Below are 16,500 nucleotides of genomic sequence, written 5' to 3'. Positions count from 1 at the left end.
AAGAATATATCAAAAATTCCAATATTTGTTATGAATATATAAGCACATTCCATTCCTTTTAGGTGACAACTCATTCAAGAACGGCTTTACAAATGCTTGGAAAAAAAAAAGGATTATAGGATATTGCAGTACATTTTACATGAAAATATACAATCAATCAAATAATTTTCAAAAAAAAAACAATTAAATGCACTTTAAAAAACAATAACATGAAGATCAATACAAGAAGAGTTGGGCACACGGCACACCAAACAAAATGATATAAGCGAAAAATAGTATTATCTTTTTTTTGAAAAAAAAATGCATTTATCTATATGGTTATAAATCTCATATTATCATTCAACATCCAAAGAATGATAAATGTATTTCAACTTACTAACACGTAAAAATGATAGCATTTTTCTATCATTTACTTTCAAATTAATGTTCTCTAATTAATTTAGAAAATGAGAAAAAGAATATATGGAAGCAAAACTCAAGTGAAGAATAGGAGTACCTCTTCATCCAAGCCCAAGACTAGTCTTCCTTCCCTCTTTCTTCTACGATACTGATACATTGCTCTTCAAGGCACCTTGGAACTTGCTAAGGTAAGGAGCCCTCCATTCCTTACCGGGTTACCCCTCTTTCTAGATTCCCAATGATAATATAATATATATATATATATATATTTTTCTTTTATTAGCATATTATTCCCATTGTTCATGTGGTCAAGCCTGACCCTACCTTCTTCTAGTAGTAGTCTGTAGTCATATGTCACGTTTCCTAATAATCCGAATTGTTTATTATTTCACGGCTCTGGGTCTCAAAAAATTATTTCCATCAATCAAGTCATGGCGTTCCATCTTTAATATTTAATAATTACTATTATATTATTATATATTAAATAATACAGAATAATGAACACACAGTAAATTATGAGGGTTTCCAGGAAGATACTTAAATAAAATAATGAATAATAAATCAACAGTTACATGTGTACATGGCTGACCTCTGACCGACTTATTTGACCCACGAGGCTGGTGGGTTGGATTTCTGGAAGCCGCCACCTTTTCTCTTTCCATTGATGATTTCTTCTCTCTTTCTATTTAAAGCCTTTCTTTTCTTTTCCTTGAACATCACCAACCCAACTTTCTCTTCATTTTGTTTGTAAATTCTCTTTAGAAACTGAGAGAACAAGAATAACAACAACAACTTCTTCTTCTTGTTTCTCTATTTTTAATTTTAGTTGTTTGTTGGAGGTTTAGAAGGCATTGGAGATTTTGGAGAGGAGGAGGAGGAGGAGGAATGGAGTTTGGAGATACAATTAGAGCTGGGAGCATGAGGCTCAATAGCTCCTCCATTTGGAGGAGAGGAGATGATATCTTCTCCAGATCATCGAGGGATGACGATGATGAAGAAGCTCTCAAGTGGGCGGCTCTTGAGAAGCTCCCAACCTATGATAGAGTTCGCAGGGGTATACTCACTTCCGCTGCTGGAGAACGTAAGGAGGTGGATGTTAACAACCTTGGCATTCAAGAACGAACTCATTTGCTTGATAGATTGGTTCGTGTCGCAGAGGAGGATAATGAAAAGTTCTTGTTGAAGCTCAAGGATCGGATTGATAGGTAATCTATTTCTTTCTTTCTTTCTTAAAAAAAACTTTTTTTATATATTGGCAAATTAGAAACCTTTGTTGTTGTTGTTGTTGATTGTAAATTTGTTTATCTTTGATGTTTATAGAGTGGGGCTTGATTTGCCAACAATTGAAGTGCGCTATGAGCACCTCAGCATTGATGCAGAAGCTTATGTGGGAAACAGAGGATTGCCATCGGCCATCAATTTCGCGCTCAACGCAGTGGAGGTAATCACAACATTGTTATGTTATGCATAAATTTTTTTAAATGTCTTGATTTTAGAAACTAATGTTTGGGGATCGCTTTACATGTAGTAGTTATCTGCTTGAAAATTTTAATTTATTTAATTTATTTTTTTATTATTTTGTTTTGATTTTGATTTTGCTGTGTTAATTTGAAGGCACTTCTCAATTTCCTCCATGTATTGCCAAACAAGAAAAGGTCGATCAACATCCTTAATGATGTTAGTGGAATTATCAAACCTCGTAGAATGACATTGCTCCTGGGTCCTCCAGGCTCAGGAAAAACCACATTGTTGTTGGCTCTGGCTGGAAAGCTAGACTCTGAACTCAAGGTCAATAGCTTCTCACTTTTTGTAGATTTTATTCCTAAGTTTCAAAATCCTCTTGTTTGTTGGTGAATTGGAGCTTCATGTGCAACTTGTGCAATGGGAACAGGTAACTGGAAAGGTGACTTATAATGGCCATGGAATGCATGAGTTTGTGGCTCAGAGGACAGCAGCATATATCGGCCAACATGATCTTCATATAGGAGAGATGACAGTGAGGGAAACCTTAGCATTCTCTGCGAGATGTCAAGGAGTAGGCACTCGTTATGGTGAGTGTCACCTGACCTAATTGAGTTCGGGTTTGTTATCTGTGATTCTCTACCAGTTAAGATGGGAATTAATCATTTCTGCAACAATGTACAGATATGCTAACAGAGCTATCAAGAAGGGAGAAGGAAGCGAATATCAAGCCAGACCCTGATCTTGATGTTTTCATGAAGGTAAGTTCAGAGTTTTATCAGCAGCAAGTCTTGTTGTTGGAATTCTGATTTGTGTTAATGCTTGAGATTTTATTCGCTGTCTTGGATTTAATCAAAGATGGTTGGTCATGAAAATATTGTTGCTGCTTCTGCAGGCAGCTGCTATGGAAGGACAAGAAACAAGTGTCATCACGGATTATACACTCAAGGTATGTGTATATGTGATATTCTTCAAGATGTTACTCCTTGCATCCAATTATTTTCTTATCTAAATGTGAAAATGGTTACAGCTTTTGGGGTTAGATATATGTGCTGATACCATGGTAGGAGATGAGATGCTGAGGGGTATATCTGGAGGCCAAAAGAAGCGTGTCACGACAGGTATCACAAACACTTGCCAAGGCTGATGGACTAACATTCATATGCTTGCATTCTTCAATATGTTGGTGGGGTTCTATTTCCTCCATGCTGATATTCTGGCTCTTCGATTCTTTTCCAGGTGAGATGGTTGTTGGACCAGCACGAGCACTTTTCATGGATGAGATTTCCACTGGTTTAGATAGTTCAACAACATACCAGATTGTGAATTCTATCCGACAGTCCATTCACATTCTTGGTGGAACAGCAGTCATCTCCTTGCTCCAGCCTGCACCTGAGACGTATGATCTGTTTGATGATATAATTCTTCTCTCAGATGGGCTGATTGTTTACCAAGGACCCCGAGAGAATGTGCTTGAGTTCTTTGAATCTATGGGGTTCAAATGCCCTGTGAGGAAAGGCGTGGCAGACTTCTTGCAAGAAGTATGTTTTATAATCCACTTGGATTTCTTTCTGATGTCCAATTCTTGGCACAGTTCATAAAACTAATTCTTTTGGGGATCATCAGGTGACATCAAGGAAAGACCAGCAGCAATACTGGTCAAGGCATAATGAACCTTATCGGTATGTGCCTGTAAAAGAATTTTCAGAAGCCTTTCTCTCGTTTCATGTTGGCAAGAAACTAGAAAGAGAACTTGCTGAACCATTTGACAAGAGTAAGAGCCACCCGGCTGCTTTGACAACATCAAAATATGGAGTTGGCAAGATGGAACTTTTGAAGGCCTGCACCGATAGAGAACTGCTTCTGATGAAACGTAACTCATTCGTCTATGCCTTCCGGGCTTTTCAAGTGAGTAATGAACTCCCTTTGTCAACACTGCTGTGCTTAAATTTGTGACATGTTCCATGCCTCAAAGCTAAATATCCTCAAATTGTTGATTACAGCTCTTGCTCATGGGAATCATCACAATGACATTGTTCTTCCGAACAAACATGCACCGTGACTCAACAACTGATGGAGGGATATATTTGGGGGCACTGTTCTTCTCAATTGTGATGCTCATGTTCAATGGTTTTTCAGAACTTGGTCTAACCATTATGAAGCTCCCTGTGTTCTTCAAACAAAGAGACTACCTCTTCTATCCTGCATGGGCTTATGCTTTGCCATCATGGATACTGAAAATTCCAATTTCTTTTGTGGAAGTTGGTGTGTGGGTCTTCATTAATTACTATGTCATCGGATTTGATCCAAGCGCAGCAAGGTGAGAATATTTCGTCCTGGCACATTCATATCCTATTCTATGCATCATTTCAAACCATCCCTCTGCATCTTATTCAAATCTAACTTTAGCAACACTACCCTCCTCACAGGCTGTTCAAGCAATATCTGCTGCTTCTAGTCCTCAATCAGATGGCTTCAGGCTTGTTCCGTTTTGTTTCAGTTGTAGGCAGAGACCTGGTTGTTGCAAATACATTATCAGCCTTCACTTTGCTTATCATGATAATATTGGGTGGATTCATCCTCAAGCATGGTATGCATTATAACTTGCTATGTTAGAGTAGATTTCCCAAGCAGTACTATGTTTAAATCCACTATATGGCTAAAATTACTGCTTTCTATAGGCTAAATCCTCATCACTTGTCTCTTTGACAGATAATATCAAGAAGTGGTGGATTTGGGGTTACTGGGTATCACCACTGATGTATGCCCAGAATGCAATTTCCACAAATGAATTCCTTGGACACAGTTGGAGCAAAGTAAGAAACATAAGAATCACAGTGGCTTGCTAGAGAAAATTAGCTCATGCATGTCTTCTTATATTTTGTTGCAGGTCCTTAATGGATCATCAAAGGCACTGGGAGTGGAAGTCCTAGAATCTCGTGGAATGTTTACTGAGGCAAAATGGTACTGGATTGGTTTCGCTGCATTGCTTGGCTATGTGGTGTTATTCAATGCTTTTTTTACCATGGCTCTCGACTTTCTCAAACGTGAGTGGTCTTATTACTGCTTAGGCATAAAATTTTCTTATAGGCATAAATCAAAGTGCAAAAATTGAACATGGTTACTCATAATCAATCTGTCTAACACTCGCAGCTCTCGGGAAAAACCAACAGTCTATATCAGAGGAGACACTGAAAGAGAAACACTTAAATTTAACTGGTGAGATGATTGAACTATCATCCAGAGGAAGGCGCTCTGGAAACACCTCTGCATCTGGAAGTAAGCTGTGCAAATCTATGTAGCTCCTTAGTTTGTTTTTATTTCTTGGTTGCTTGATCTGATTCAAGTGTCTTTATGACTACAGGTATAGTTAATAACTCAACAAGGCAAACCTCGTCCCCCACAGACATTGATTCCAATGCAAACAAGAAAGGAATGGTCCTTCCATTCACACCACAATCAATAACATTTGATGAAATAAGATACTCTGTTGACATGCCAGAGGTAACTTCTTTTCACATAGCAGTCTGCTTGACAGTTGCATTCAATTAGGATTTCTATGGCATAATTGTTTCTCAGAATAAAGACTAATGACTTCATTGCCAAAAACTCAATAGGAAATGAAAGCAGAAGGCATTGTGGAAGACAAATTGGAGCTCTTGAAGGGTGTAAGCGGATCTTTCAGGCCAGGGGTGCTCACTGCTTTGATGGGTGTCAGTGGAGCTGGCAAGACAACTCTGATGGATGTGTTGGCTGGCAGAAAAACCGGTGGATACATTGAAGGAAACATTACTGTATCAGGCTATCCAAAGAAGCAAGAAACGTTCGCTCGCATATCAGGATACTGTGAACAGAACGATATTCACTCTCCCTATGTCACAGTTTATGAGTCTCTTGTATACTCTGCATGGCTTAGGCTTCCCGCTGAAGTTGATTCTAAAACCGGAAAGGTAGTGCTTAGTGACGTGAAACAACCTTTGTGGTGTGTCCACACTGTCAATGTGTAAACTGACCAGTAAAACTATTGGGTGCAGATGTTCATTGACGAGGTCATGGAGCTAGTGGAGCTAACACCACTGAAGGAAGCCTTGGTTGGATTACCTGGCGTAAATGGGCTATCAACAGAGCAGCGCAAAAGGTTGACCATCGCGGTTGAGCTTGTTGCTAATCCCTCAATTATATTCATGGATGAACCTACTTCTGGACTTGATGCAAGAGCTGCAGCAATTGTTATGAGAACCGTGAGGAACACTGTCGACACTGGAAGAACTGTTGTATGTACTATTCACCAGCCTAGCATTGACATATTTGAAGCTTTTGATGAGGTGAGGCTTTTTCTTGTTTATGTACTATTGCTTCTTGTGGTGACCAATGAGTAGCAATGTCCATCCTGGAGAACCAGTAATTTGAATTTGCATGATTCTAATGCTCCTTATGTCTGCAGCTTTTCCTAATGAAGAGAGGAGGACAAGAGATTTATGTAGGTCCGCTTGGGCGCCATTCTTGTCATCTAATTGAGTATTTTGAGGTAAGGAAACATGAACGTATGATAGAGGTTGAACTTTTCATAGATTAATTCTCTCAAGCAGTTTATAACACACCTAGTTTGGCTGTTTGTTGCTCTAGGGTATTGAAGGGGTGAGCAAGATAAAAGACGGTTATAATCCAGCTACATGGATGTTGGAAGTAACCACACAAGCACAGGAGGAGATACTAGGTGTCAATTTTACTGATGTTTACAAGAACTCAGAATTATTTCAGTGAGTAGCCGCTAATTTTAGCTCCTCAAGATGTTTCACATTCCAGACTATATGAATATAAATACTAAAGGCATATATATATTCTTCAATTGCAGGAGGAACAAAGCTTTGATTAAAGAGCTGAGCATACCTCCTCCGGGCTCAAGTGATCTCCATTTCCCAACCAAGTACTCACAGCCCTTCATAATGCAGTGCCTTGCATGTCTGTGGAAACAACGCTTGTCATATTGGAGGAATCCTGCATACACTGCAGTCAGATTTTTCTTCACATTGATCATAGCTTTGGTATTTGGAACCGTCTTTTGGGACATGGGCAAAAAAACGTAAGCCATCATCGAAACTCTAAGCCTACTTATTCATCATTTAAAGAGGCAGATGTAATTTCTTTAGAAAATCAACTTGCTCCAATGCTGACAAAGTTCTCTGATGATTCAATATCAAATTGCAGGGGGAAGCAACAGGATCTAATAAATGCAATGGGTTCCATGTATGCTTCCGTCTTGTTTCTAGGAGTCGCTAATTCTGCATCCGTGCAGCCAGTTGTCTCAGTTGAACGCACAGTCTTCTACAGAGAAAAAGCTGCTGGGATGTACTCGGCACTACCATATGCATTCGGACAGGTTTCTACTCTAAAACCAGCATCTCCAATTCTGTCATGTTGCATGCTGTTATTAATCATTCATATTATCTTCTATTCTATCAACAGGTTGCAATTGAGTTTCCCTACGTCTTCGTCCAAGCATCCGTATATGGAATTCTAGTATATGCAATGATAGGATTCGAATGGACTGCTGCCAAGTTCTTTTGGTATCTGTTCTTCATGTATTTCACATTGCTGTACTTTACATTCTACGGCATGATGGCAGTGGGCTTGACACCAAACTACAACGTAGCCTCCATTGTTTCCTCTGCATTCTATGGAATTTGGAACCTCTTCTCTGGCTTCATCATCCCAAGACCTGTAAGTTCAATGTTTAATTTTTGTTGTTCTTTTTGCTTTTTCAGAGCTACATGATTAAATCTGTAGATTTGGTTTCATAGTTGGATATAAAAATATACTGATTTATCCATCTCTACTACACAGAGGATGCCAGTTTGGTGGAGATGGTACTTCTGGGCATGCCCAGTTTCCTGGACTTTATATGGACTGGTTGCTTCACAATTTGGAGATCTTACTACCACCTTTGAAAATAGCGATATCAGAGTGAACCAGTTCCTAAAGAGCTACTTTGGGTTCCGACACGACTTCTTGGGTGTGGTAGCTGTGATGGTTGTTGTATTTACCTTGCTCTTTGCTGTCCTGTTTTCCTTGGCCATCAGAACGCTCAACTTCCAAAGGAGATGAGTGCATTTACTGCAGTCAAACTAGTTTGTGAAGAGCAGTAATTACAACCCTGTTCACCCGTATAAGTCTTGTAGATTGGAAAGACATATCTTTATTTTATTTTTATTTTTATTTTTATTTTTAATTTTGTTGGTGTGATTCTTGTAACCATTTCTTTGTATTATATATATACGCTATTGAGAATGTATGAGATTATTCTTTTCTAAATGAAATAAAAGTTCATATCGTACAACTTTGTATAACTTCTATTATTACCATCTCAAATGCCCCCAACACAACCAGGCAAAAAATCCCTGCAACCCTTATTAGGATTTACTTACAAATCCAATGTGAGTGTCCCCAGGCTGGACTCTGGAATAGAAAAAACACAAAAGAGTCACCACAAAGCTAGGCACCACAAGCCAAGGGGGGATGGCTCTGCACAAGCACAATTGCTTAAAAAATATTAGTTTAATAAAAATATTATAATGATGATAATAATATTAATAATATTAATAAATATTAATTATACACCTCCAAGAGTAAGTAGATCCATGTGGAGATTAGACTTCTCCAACAACAATGTCATCGTATCAGAAACCAAATCCCACCATATGCACTCAGAGATACACAAACACGCCATTTACCTACATATAATCGACAGATCTAGAAAACAATGCAAGACTTCTAAGTACTTAAACTAAAATTAAAAGGAAAAAAATAAAACCAAATGAAAATGAAACACATCCAAACCAGACAGGGACGGTCTCTATGCTACCATTCCAACAAACCATCCTGGAACCCGCCATAAATATGATGACTCTTTCTCCAAAGTATAGTACTCTCACAACATATAATCTTCTCAATCACAAAGTTCCATGACTTCATTTCCCCACCTCATTTGCATGGCAAGCTTTGCATGAGTTTGAAGACCGAGAAGAAGTAGAGGAGGAAAAGCTCTGTATGACCATGGATGCGAGAAGTGATTGTTCTGAGGCGAGTTTCCGTGATGATGAGGCATTGAAATGGGCTGCGCTTGAGAAGCTGCCAACTTATGATCGTGTACGAAGAGGAATACTCACTGGAAAAGAAGGAGAGATCATAGAGGTTGATATCCGGAGCCTTGGGTTGAATGATAGGAGGAGTTTGATTGAGAGGTTGGTTAGAGTGGCTGAGGAGGACAATGAGAAGTTCTTGTTGAAGCTCAAGAACAGAATGGAACGGTATTTTTTGAGTTTGAGTTATATGTATATATGTTTTCTTGTTTTTTTTTTGTATTGAAATGATGATCTTGTTCGTTGGTCTTTCTTCTTAATTAGTGTGGAGAATGAGCCACCAACAATTGAAGTCCAGGTTGAGAATTTGAATGTAACTGCAGAAGCTTATGTGGGAAGCAGAGGTGTTCCAACAGTCCTGAATTTTTTTGGTAACAAGATTGAGGTATCTAAAAGCTTGTGTGTGTTTCTATTTTCCTCTAAAAAACACAAATGAGTTAAAAAGTAGTGTTCTGTTTTTACTTGGAATTCTGCTAATATATATTGCAGGAGGTTTTGCATAACCTTTATATAATCCCAAGTAGAAAGAAACCCATTTCTGTTCTCCAAGACATCAGTGGAATTGTTAAGCCTTGCAGGTATGCTATACAGCAAGTACAAGTTAATTAATCCAAGAATTTATTTTTATCTTTTTCTTTTTTTTCTTCCCCCCACCCCCACTTTATGATACAAACAGTGTGTCCTTTGTAGGATGACTCTGCTGCTAGGCCCCCAGGATCAGGAAAGACTACCTTGTTATTAGCCATGGCTGGGAAACTTGATTCATCACTGAAGGCAAGTGCAGCAGTTTGTTCCTATTGTTTTCTTGTTGCTGTTATAGAAAAATTATCATTTATTGCTGTGTTTGTTTAGGCATGAATTGAAGAGATGGAAAAAAAAATTGGATTAGACAAGAATATAACAAATATCTGTCTTCTTTTGGTCATAGCAAAATGCAGAAATATTCCTTCTTTGTTTAATTAATGCATGCCATTTATCTATTTATCCATTTTTATCCACTGTTATAAATAGAAAAATGTTTCATTAGAGGATGAACAAGGCTATAACTGCAGGTTTGTGGCAGAGTGAGCTATAATGGGCATGAGATGAATGAATTTGTCCCTCAAAGGACCTCTGCATACATTAGCCAGCATGATGTGCATCTAGGGCAAATGACTGTTAGAGAAACCCTTGCTTTTTCTGCAAGATGCCAAGGCATTGGAACTCGTTAAGGTAGGTTTTAGAGATGCAGATGCATATGCTCTCTCTCTCTCTCTCCATCTATGTATCTATCTATCTGTCAGTAGACAGTAGGCTTTCTTCTTCTCTACATATTTTTTAATTTGAATATTTTATTTATCTGGCTGTTGGGGTGGCAATTGCCTCGGAACTCGACAAAGATGTTGATGGAGCTTTTCAAAAGGGAGAAGGCTGCAAACATCACGCCTGACCAAGAAATTGATCTTTTTATGAAGGTGAGCAGTGACATTTGAGCTTCTCATACCCAGTCAAAGCAAATTTAAATATTCTCATCGCTTGCTTTAGAAATGCTTCCAAAATACAAATCAACTCTTCAAAAAACAAATTATCCCTTTCTCAATTCCTGCTGTGTATTCCATGCATGTGATTCATTGTTCTCTTTTAGGCTTCATCACTTAAAGGACAGGAGGATGTTGTGACAGACTATATCTTGAAGGTCTGACCTTTATACGCTTGCAATTGCATATTGACCAATTCTATTTTAACAGAAGAACATATTATAGCTTGCAAACAAACTATCTTACAGTTAATTTCCATTCACATAATAACAGATTCTAGGTCTTGAAATTTGTGCTGATACCATGGTTGGAGATGCAATGGTAAGAGGCATCTCCGGAGGACAGAGGAAGCGTGTGACCACGGGTAACAATGGAGAGGATCATTCTGAACTTGTGGCCTTTTAAGTTGTTGCCACACACTGATTTATCAAAGATTGAATTTTGATGATGTCAGTATAATTATTTTGGTTGTTTGCCCAGGTGAGATGCTTGTTGGACCAGCAAAGGCATTGTTCATGGATGAGATATCAACTGGCCTGGACAGTTCTACTACATTCCAGATAATTAACTCAATTAGGCAGTCTGTTCATATACTTGGTGGCACGGCAGTAATCTCACTGCTTCAACCAGCACCTGAAACTTACGAGCTTTTCGACGACATCATCCTCCTCTCGGATGGACGGATTGTGTATCAGGGCCCAAGGGAGAATGTCATTGAGTTCTTTGAATCAATGGGCTTCAGATGTCCTGAGAGAAAAGGAATAGCTGATTTCTTGCAAGAGGTAAGCAAGCAGCTTCACAACTAGTCAGAAAGCATTCTTTTGATCAGTTCAAAATTGTTGTTGGTGTGAAACTGTAAACTGTTGTCTACATCATCAACAGGTAACATCAAAAAAAGATCAGCAACAATACTGGTGTAGAGATGAAGCTTACAGCTTTATATCAGTGAGGGAATTTGCAGAAGCATATAAATCTTTCCATGTCGGTCAATCACTTCAAGAAGAACTCAGCACTCCATTTGACAAGAGCAAGAACCACCCTGCAGCTTTAACAACCTCAAAGTATGGTGTTAGCAAGATGGAATTACTTAAGGCCTGTATGTGGAGGGAGTTTCTACTAATGAAGAGGAACGCATTTGTTTACATATTCAAACTCATGCAAGTGAGTTCTTTCTCATCTAATTTCAAGAGCGATATATCTGCATAAATAACCAAGCTCCAGTGAATAAACATAGAATTTTAAGAGTTGTACATTAAGTACTTATGAATCTATCATTCTAGTTTAAAAGGGTAATTGGTTTTAGTAGTCTAATACCTTCTGGTTTCCTGATCTTGCATGTCTTTCTTCTTTCCAGCTTGTCACGCTTGCTTTTGTGACAATGACTGTCTATTTGCGTACCAAGATGCCCCATGAAACAGTAGAAGATGGATTCGTTTATTTGGGTGTTTTGTTTATTGGCCTACTCACACATTTCTTCAATGGAATCGCGGAGCTTCCAATGAGCATCAAGAAACTTCCCATCTTCTTCAAGCAAAGAGACCTCCACTTGTATCCAGCATGGGCATATGCACTGCCTGCATGGCTACTCAAAATTCCTATATCATTTGTGGAATGTGCTGTTTGGACTGCAATGACATACTATGTTGTTGGATTTGATCCAAGCACAGAAAGGTGAATTTCTTGATGATAATCATGTGTGACTTTTTGTCATTTTTGCTATTTTAGAGTAGTAAGTTACTGACCTCTAAATTCTATCACTGCAGAATGTTAAGGCAATTTCTTCTATTTACTCTGCTTAGCCAAATGGCTTTTGGACTCTTTCGGCTCCTTGCCGTTTTGGGAAGGGAGATGGTCTCTGCATCAATATTTGGAGCTTTTGCACAGCTCGTCCTTGTTGCCCTGGGTGGATTCCTTCTATCTCGGGGTATGAACTTGATGTTGTCCTCAAAGCACATTCATTCATGCTTCTCAACTCAAACCATCAAGAAGTTTTAACTCTTTTACCTCCAAGGCATTCGATTTTAATTAATGGTTATTCGACCATGTCGTTTCTCTTTAATTTGCAGACAATATAAGTGGCTGGTGGATCTGGGGTTACTGGTCCTCACCATTGATGTATGCAACAAATGCTATTGCCGTAAATGAGTTCTTGGGAAAAAGATGGAGACATGTAAGATAATCTAATGCAGGTTTTGTGACACGGTGAAATGAATTGATCCCAAGAAGCATGACATTCTGTGCTGCAGGTGGTTGATCTATCTAGGCCTGCAGAAACAGTAGGTGTTCAAGTTCTGAAATCTCGTGGACTATTTCCCCAGAAGTACTGGTATTGGATTGGTGTAGGTGCATTGCTGGGACATATCTTGGTCTTCAATGGTCTCTTTGCTCTAGCACTTTCTTATCTTGAGCGTAAGTGTCTCATTTTATACTTGATCTGCAACATGTCAGTGCTTCCATATATATATATATATATATATATCGTCATGCATTGATGATCATAAAATTTCTGCAGCACTTGGAAGAGGACAGACACAGGCAATCGTCTCCGAGGATAAATTGGAGGATGGTGTTGACAAGACAGACAATACGGCATCATCTGTTAAGAGTGACTCTGGTATGGTGCTTCACACCCTGAGACCAGAGAGATCAACTTGTTCATCATTACTTTATTTTTCACTGATATTGTTTTGATAAATTCCAATGACACAGAGGTCACTCAAACCAAGAGGGTAGTAGAAGATAATAAGAATGAGAAGAGGGGCATGGTACTGCCATTTGCTCCTCATTCTATTACTTTCACAGACATCAAGTATGCGGTGGATATGCCAGCGGTATTGCATTCATGCTGTTTTAGACTTCTTTCAGTAACGTCAATCATGAAATTTAGAACAATATATTTATGACCAAATGGATGAATAATGATCAGGAAATGAAGGCCCAAGGTGTTAAGGAGAATCGGCTTCAACTTCTAAATGGATTGAGCGGATCTTTCAGACCAGGAGTTCTCACAGCACTAATGGGTGTCAGTGGAGCTGGGAAGACAACTCTAATGGATGTTCTGGCTGGGAGGAAAACCGGGGGATATATAGAAGGAAGCATCGCTATATCTGGTTATCCAAAGAAGCAGGACACTTTTGCTCGCATATCAGGTTACTGTGAACAAAATGACATTCATTCTCCTCAGGTCACAGTATATGAATCTCTACTTTACTCTGCATGGCTCCGGTTGGATCCTGAAATTGATTTCGCCACTAGAAAGGTAAATAGACTTATGCTGAATTTTCAGAAGGATCATTTATGAGCTGCCTCCATCTTCCATCCAAGGTCATGTCAATGGATGGTGTCAACTCAAATTTAATTAGTCTTGAAATGAAGTGTTTTGAAATTTAGAACTTCCACTTTTGCAACTGACTCCTGGATCTTATAATTGTAGATGTTCATAGAGGAAGTCTTGGAGCTTGTTGAACTGGCAAACTTAAGGTTTGCAATGGTTGGGTTGCCTGGAGTGAATGGACTGTCAACCGAGCAGCGCAAGAGGTTGACAATAGCCGTTGAGCTTGTTGCCAATCCCTCTATTGTATTTATGGATGAGCCGACCTCTGGACTTGATGCCAGAGCTGCAGCTATTGTTATGAGAACAGTAAGGAACACAGTTGACACTGGACGGGCGGTAGTTTGCACGATTCACCAGCCAAGCATCGACATATTTGAAGCTTTTGATGAGGTAGCTTGAAAATGAAATTAGGCATATCAATCTTTAATGGCAGTTGCATCCTGTTACTGTAAAACTCATTATCATTCTGCTGCAGCTCTTTCTCTTGAAGCGAGGTGGTGAAGAAATATATGTAGGTCCACTGGGGCGGAATTCATGTCATCTGATCAAATACTTTGAGGTGAGAGTTAATCACCAGCCAGATATTTATTGGAACTACGTTAACCTTTAAGAAGTCATTTTCAATGGATTGAATTGTCTTTTTGTCAAGGGGATAAATGGAGTGGCAAAGATAAAGGATGGTTATAATCCAGCAACATGGATGCTAGAGGCAACAAGCATTGGTCAAGAAGAAAAACTAGGGATCAACTTCACTGATATATACAAAAAATCTGAATTATACCGGTAAGACGAACATAATCATGTGATGGGAATATCAAAATAGTGATGGAGTATCATTTCGGACTCAAGCTTATGTTTCTTTTTCTTTTCGCAAATATTGCAGGAGAAATAAAGCTTTGGTTAATGAATTGAGCAAACCTACCCCAGATTCTAAAGACCTATACTTCCCTAGTCAGTATGCACAGTCCTTCCTTATGCAATGTGTGATATGCCTATGGAAACAACACATGTCATACTGGCGAAATCCTAAATATACTGCAATGAGAATGTTCTTTACAACCATCACAGCTTTATTGTACGGGACGATGTTTTGGAGGGTTGGTTCGAAAATGTATCTTACACTGAACCTTCTTCAATCTACCTCAAAACAGCACTAAATTTTATCATCATTCTAAAAGAATTGCAATATATATGCAGGACCACACGTCAAGAATTATTCAATGCAATGGGATCAATGTTTTCTACAGTGATGTTCATCGGAGTACAGAATTGCCAAATGGTACAACCCATAGTAGATATTGAACGGACAGTTCTTTATAGAGAGAAAGGTGCAGGAATGTATTCTGCTTTACCATATGCTTTTGCACAGGTAAGCTTTTACCTTTCGTTTCTTTGCGATGAAACTTACATTGATTCATCAGTCAATTTATGTGAGAAATTTAGACTCTACTAGTTTTACTTCCTCTATATATCCACTGTGTCTTTGACACTGTTTTACAATATGTAGGTTGTGATTGAGATTCCGTACGTTCTCCTCCAGACAGTTATATACTGTCTCATAGTGTATCGAATGATCGATTTTGAGTGGACTGCAGTGAAATTTTTCTGGTTCCTTTTCTTTATGTTCTTCTCATTTCTATACTTCACATTCTATGGGATGATGGCCATTGCCTTGACACCAAATAGTGACATAGCTGCAGTAGTTGCAGCCGCATTTTATGGTATTTGGAATATCTTTGCAGGCTTTGTAACTCCATTGGCAGTAAGTTTCTACTTGAACCAGCTTTCACACATTTTTTTTTTTACTGACTAATAAAATCACTATGGTAATAAACTTTATGTTTTGTTTCTGGGTTGTTGCAGCGAATTCCAATATGGTGGAAATGGTACTATTGGGCATGCCCAGTTGGATGGAGTTTATATGGATTGTTTGTTTCTCAATTTTCAGACAGAGGAGATGTTATGGAAACTGGTGAGACTGTTAAGGCATTCCTCAGGAGGTATTTTGGCTTCAGGCATGATTTCTTGGGAGTAGCTGCAGGCGCTGTCATTGGTTTCAATGTGATCTTTATTTTCATTTTTGCCTATTCAATCAAGTCAATCAATTTCCAGAAGAGATAGTTTTATAAATTTACAGGGATTGATATAAGGTATCCATTGCTCCATGTAAATATTTTATGACTACATGAATTACTAGTAAAGAATGGTAGACTGGGAATGAATCCCAAATCAGCTGCTTGTCTAATTCATAAGGTAAAATAAAGTGGCATTTGGCTCATACAATACAAATATATATATATATATATATATATATAAAGTTGAAATTTGATTCATCAAATATATAAATATATATAGTTCCGCTGCCCACCAGCGTTTACTTGTGTTCTTGTTGGTTTTGGTTGTTATATATATATATATATATTTTTTTCATTTTTAGTTGTCTGTGTTTGTGCTACTTAAATCCACTCTTAGTGGATTTTTTTTTTGTTTGTCTTTTGTTGTTTTTTATTGTTATCAGCTTGTATTTTTGGCTTCTCTTTACTGTGGTTTAACTATTTTTTTTTCAAAAAATATATATATTTATATGAAAAAAATAGATAAATCACACTAATAATAAAACAAGTAGAAACAGCCAGGGAGAAAAAAAAAT

General features: G+C 38.3%; 1 protein-coding gene and 1 pseudogene across 1 annotated transcript; both read left to right on the top strand.

Moving 5' to 3' along the window:
• Positions 1-1,128: 1,128 nt before the first annotated feature.
• Positions 1,129-7,965, top strand: LOC120253104 (ABC transporter G family member 44-like). The gene is made up of 23 exons (XM_039261386.1): positions 1,129-1,604; positions 1,720-1,840; positions 2,014-2,187; positions 2,291-2,450; positions 2,545-2,621; positions 2,756-2,809; positions 2,891-2,981; positions 3,100-3,401; positions 3,487-3,768; positions 3,864-4,180; positions 4,290-4,450; positions 4,573-4,676; positions 4,751-4,907; positions 5,014-5,139; positions 5,225-5,364; positions 5,478-5,810; positions 5,895-6,185; positions 6,305-6,388; positions 6,487-6,620; positions 6,716-6,943; positions 7,069-7,240; positions 7,327-7,581; positions 7,705-7,965. The coding sequence occupies exons 1-23, from the start codon at positions 1,285-1,287 to the stop codon at positions 7,963-7,965; spliced, it is 4,344 nt and encodes a 1,447-aa protein (XP_039117320.1). The 5' UTR covers positions 1,129-1,284.
• Positions 7,966-8,833: 868 nt separating this feature from the next.
• LOC120253113 lies at positions 8,834-16,119 on the top strand (annotated as a pseudogene).
• The last annotated feature ends 381 nt before the right edge of the window (positions 16,120-16,500 follow it).

This window comes from Dioscorea cayenensis, chromosome 26 (genome assembly GCF_009730915.1).
Source record: "Dioscorea cayenensis subsp. rotundata cultivar TDr96_F1 chromosome 26, TDr96_F1_v2_PseudoChromosome.rev07_lg8_w22 25.fasta, whole genome shotgun sequence".
Classification (NCBI taxonomy): domain Eukaryota; kingdom Viridiplantae; phylum Streptophyta; class Magnoliopsida; order Dioscoreales; family Dioscoreaceae; genus Dioscorea; species Dioscorea cayenensis.
This window is presented reverse-complemented; position numbering and strand designations above follow the sequence as displayed.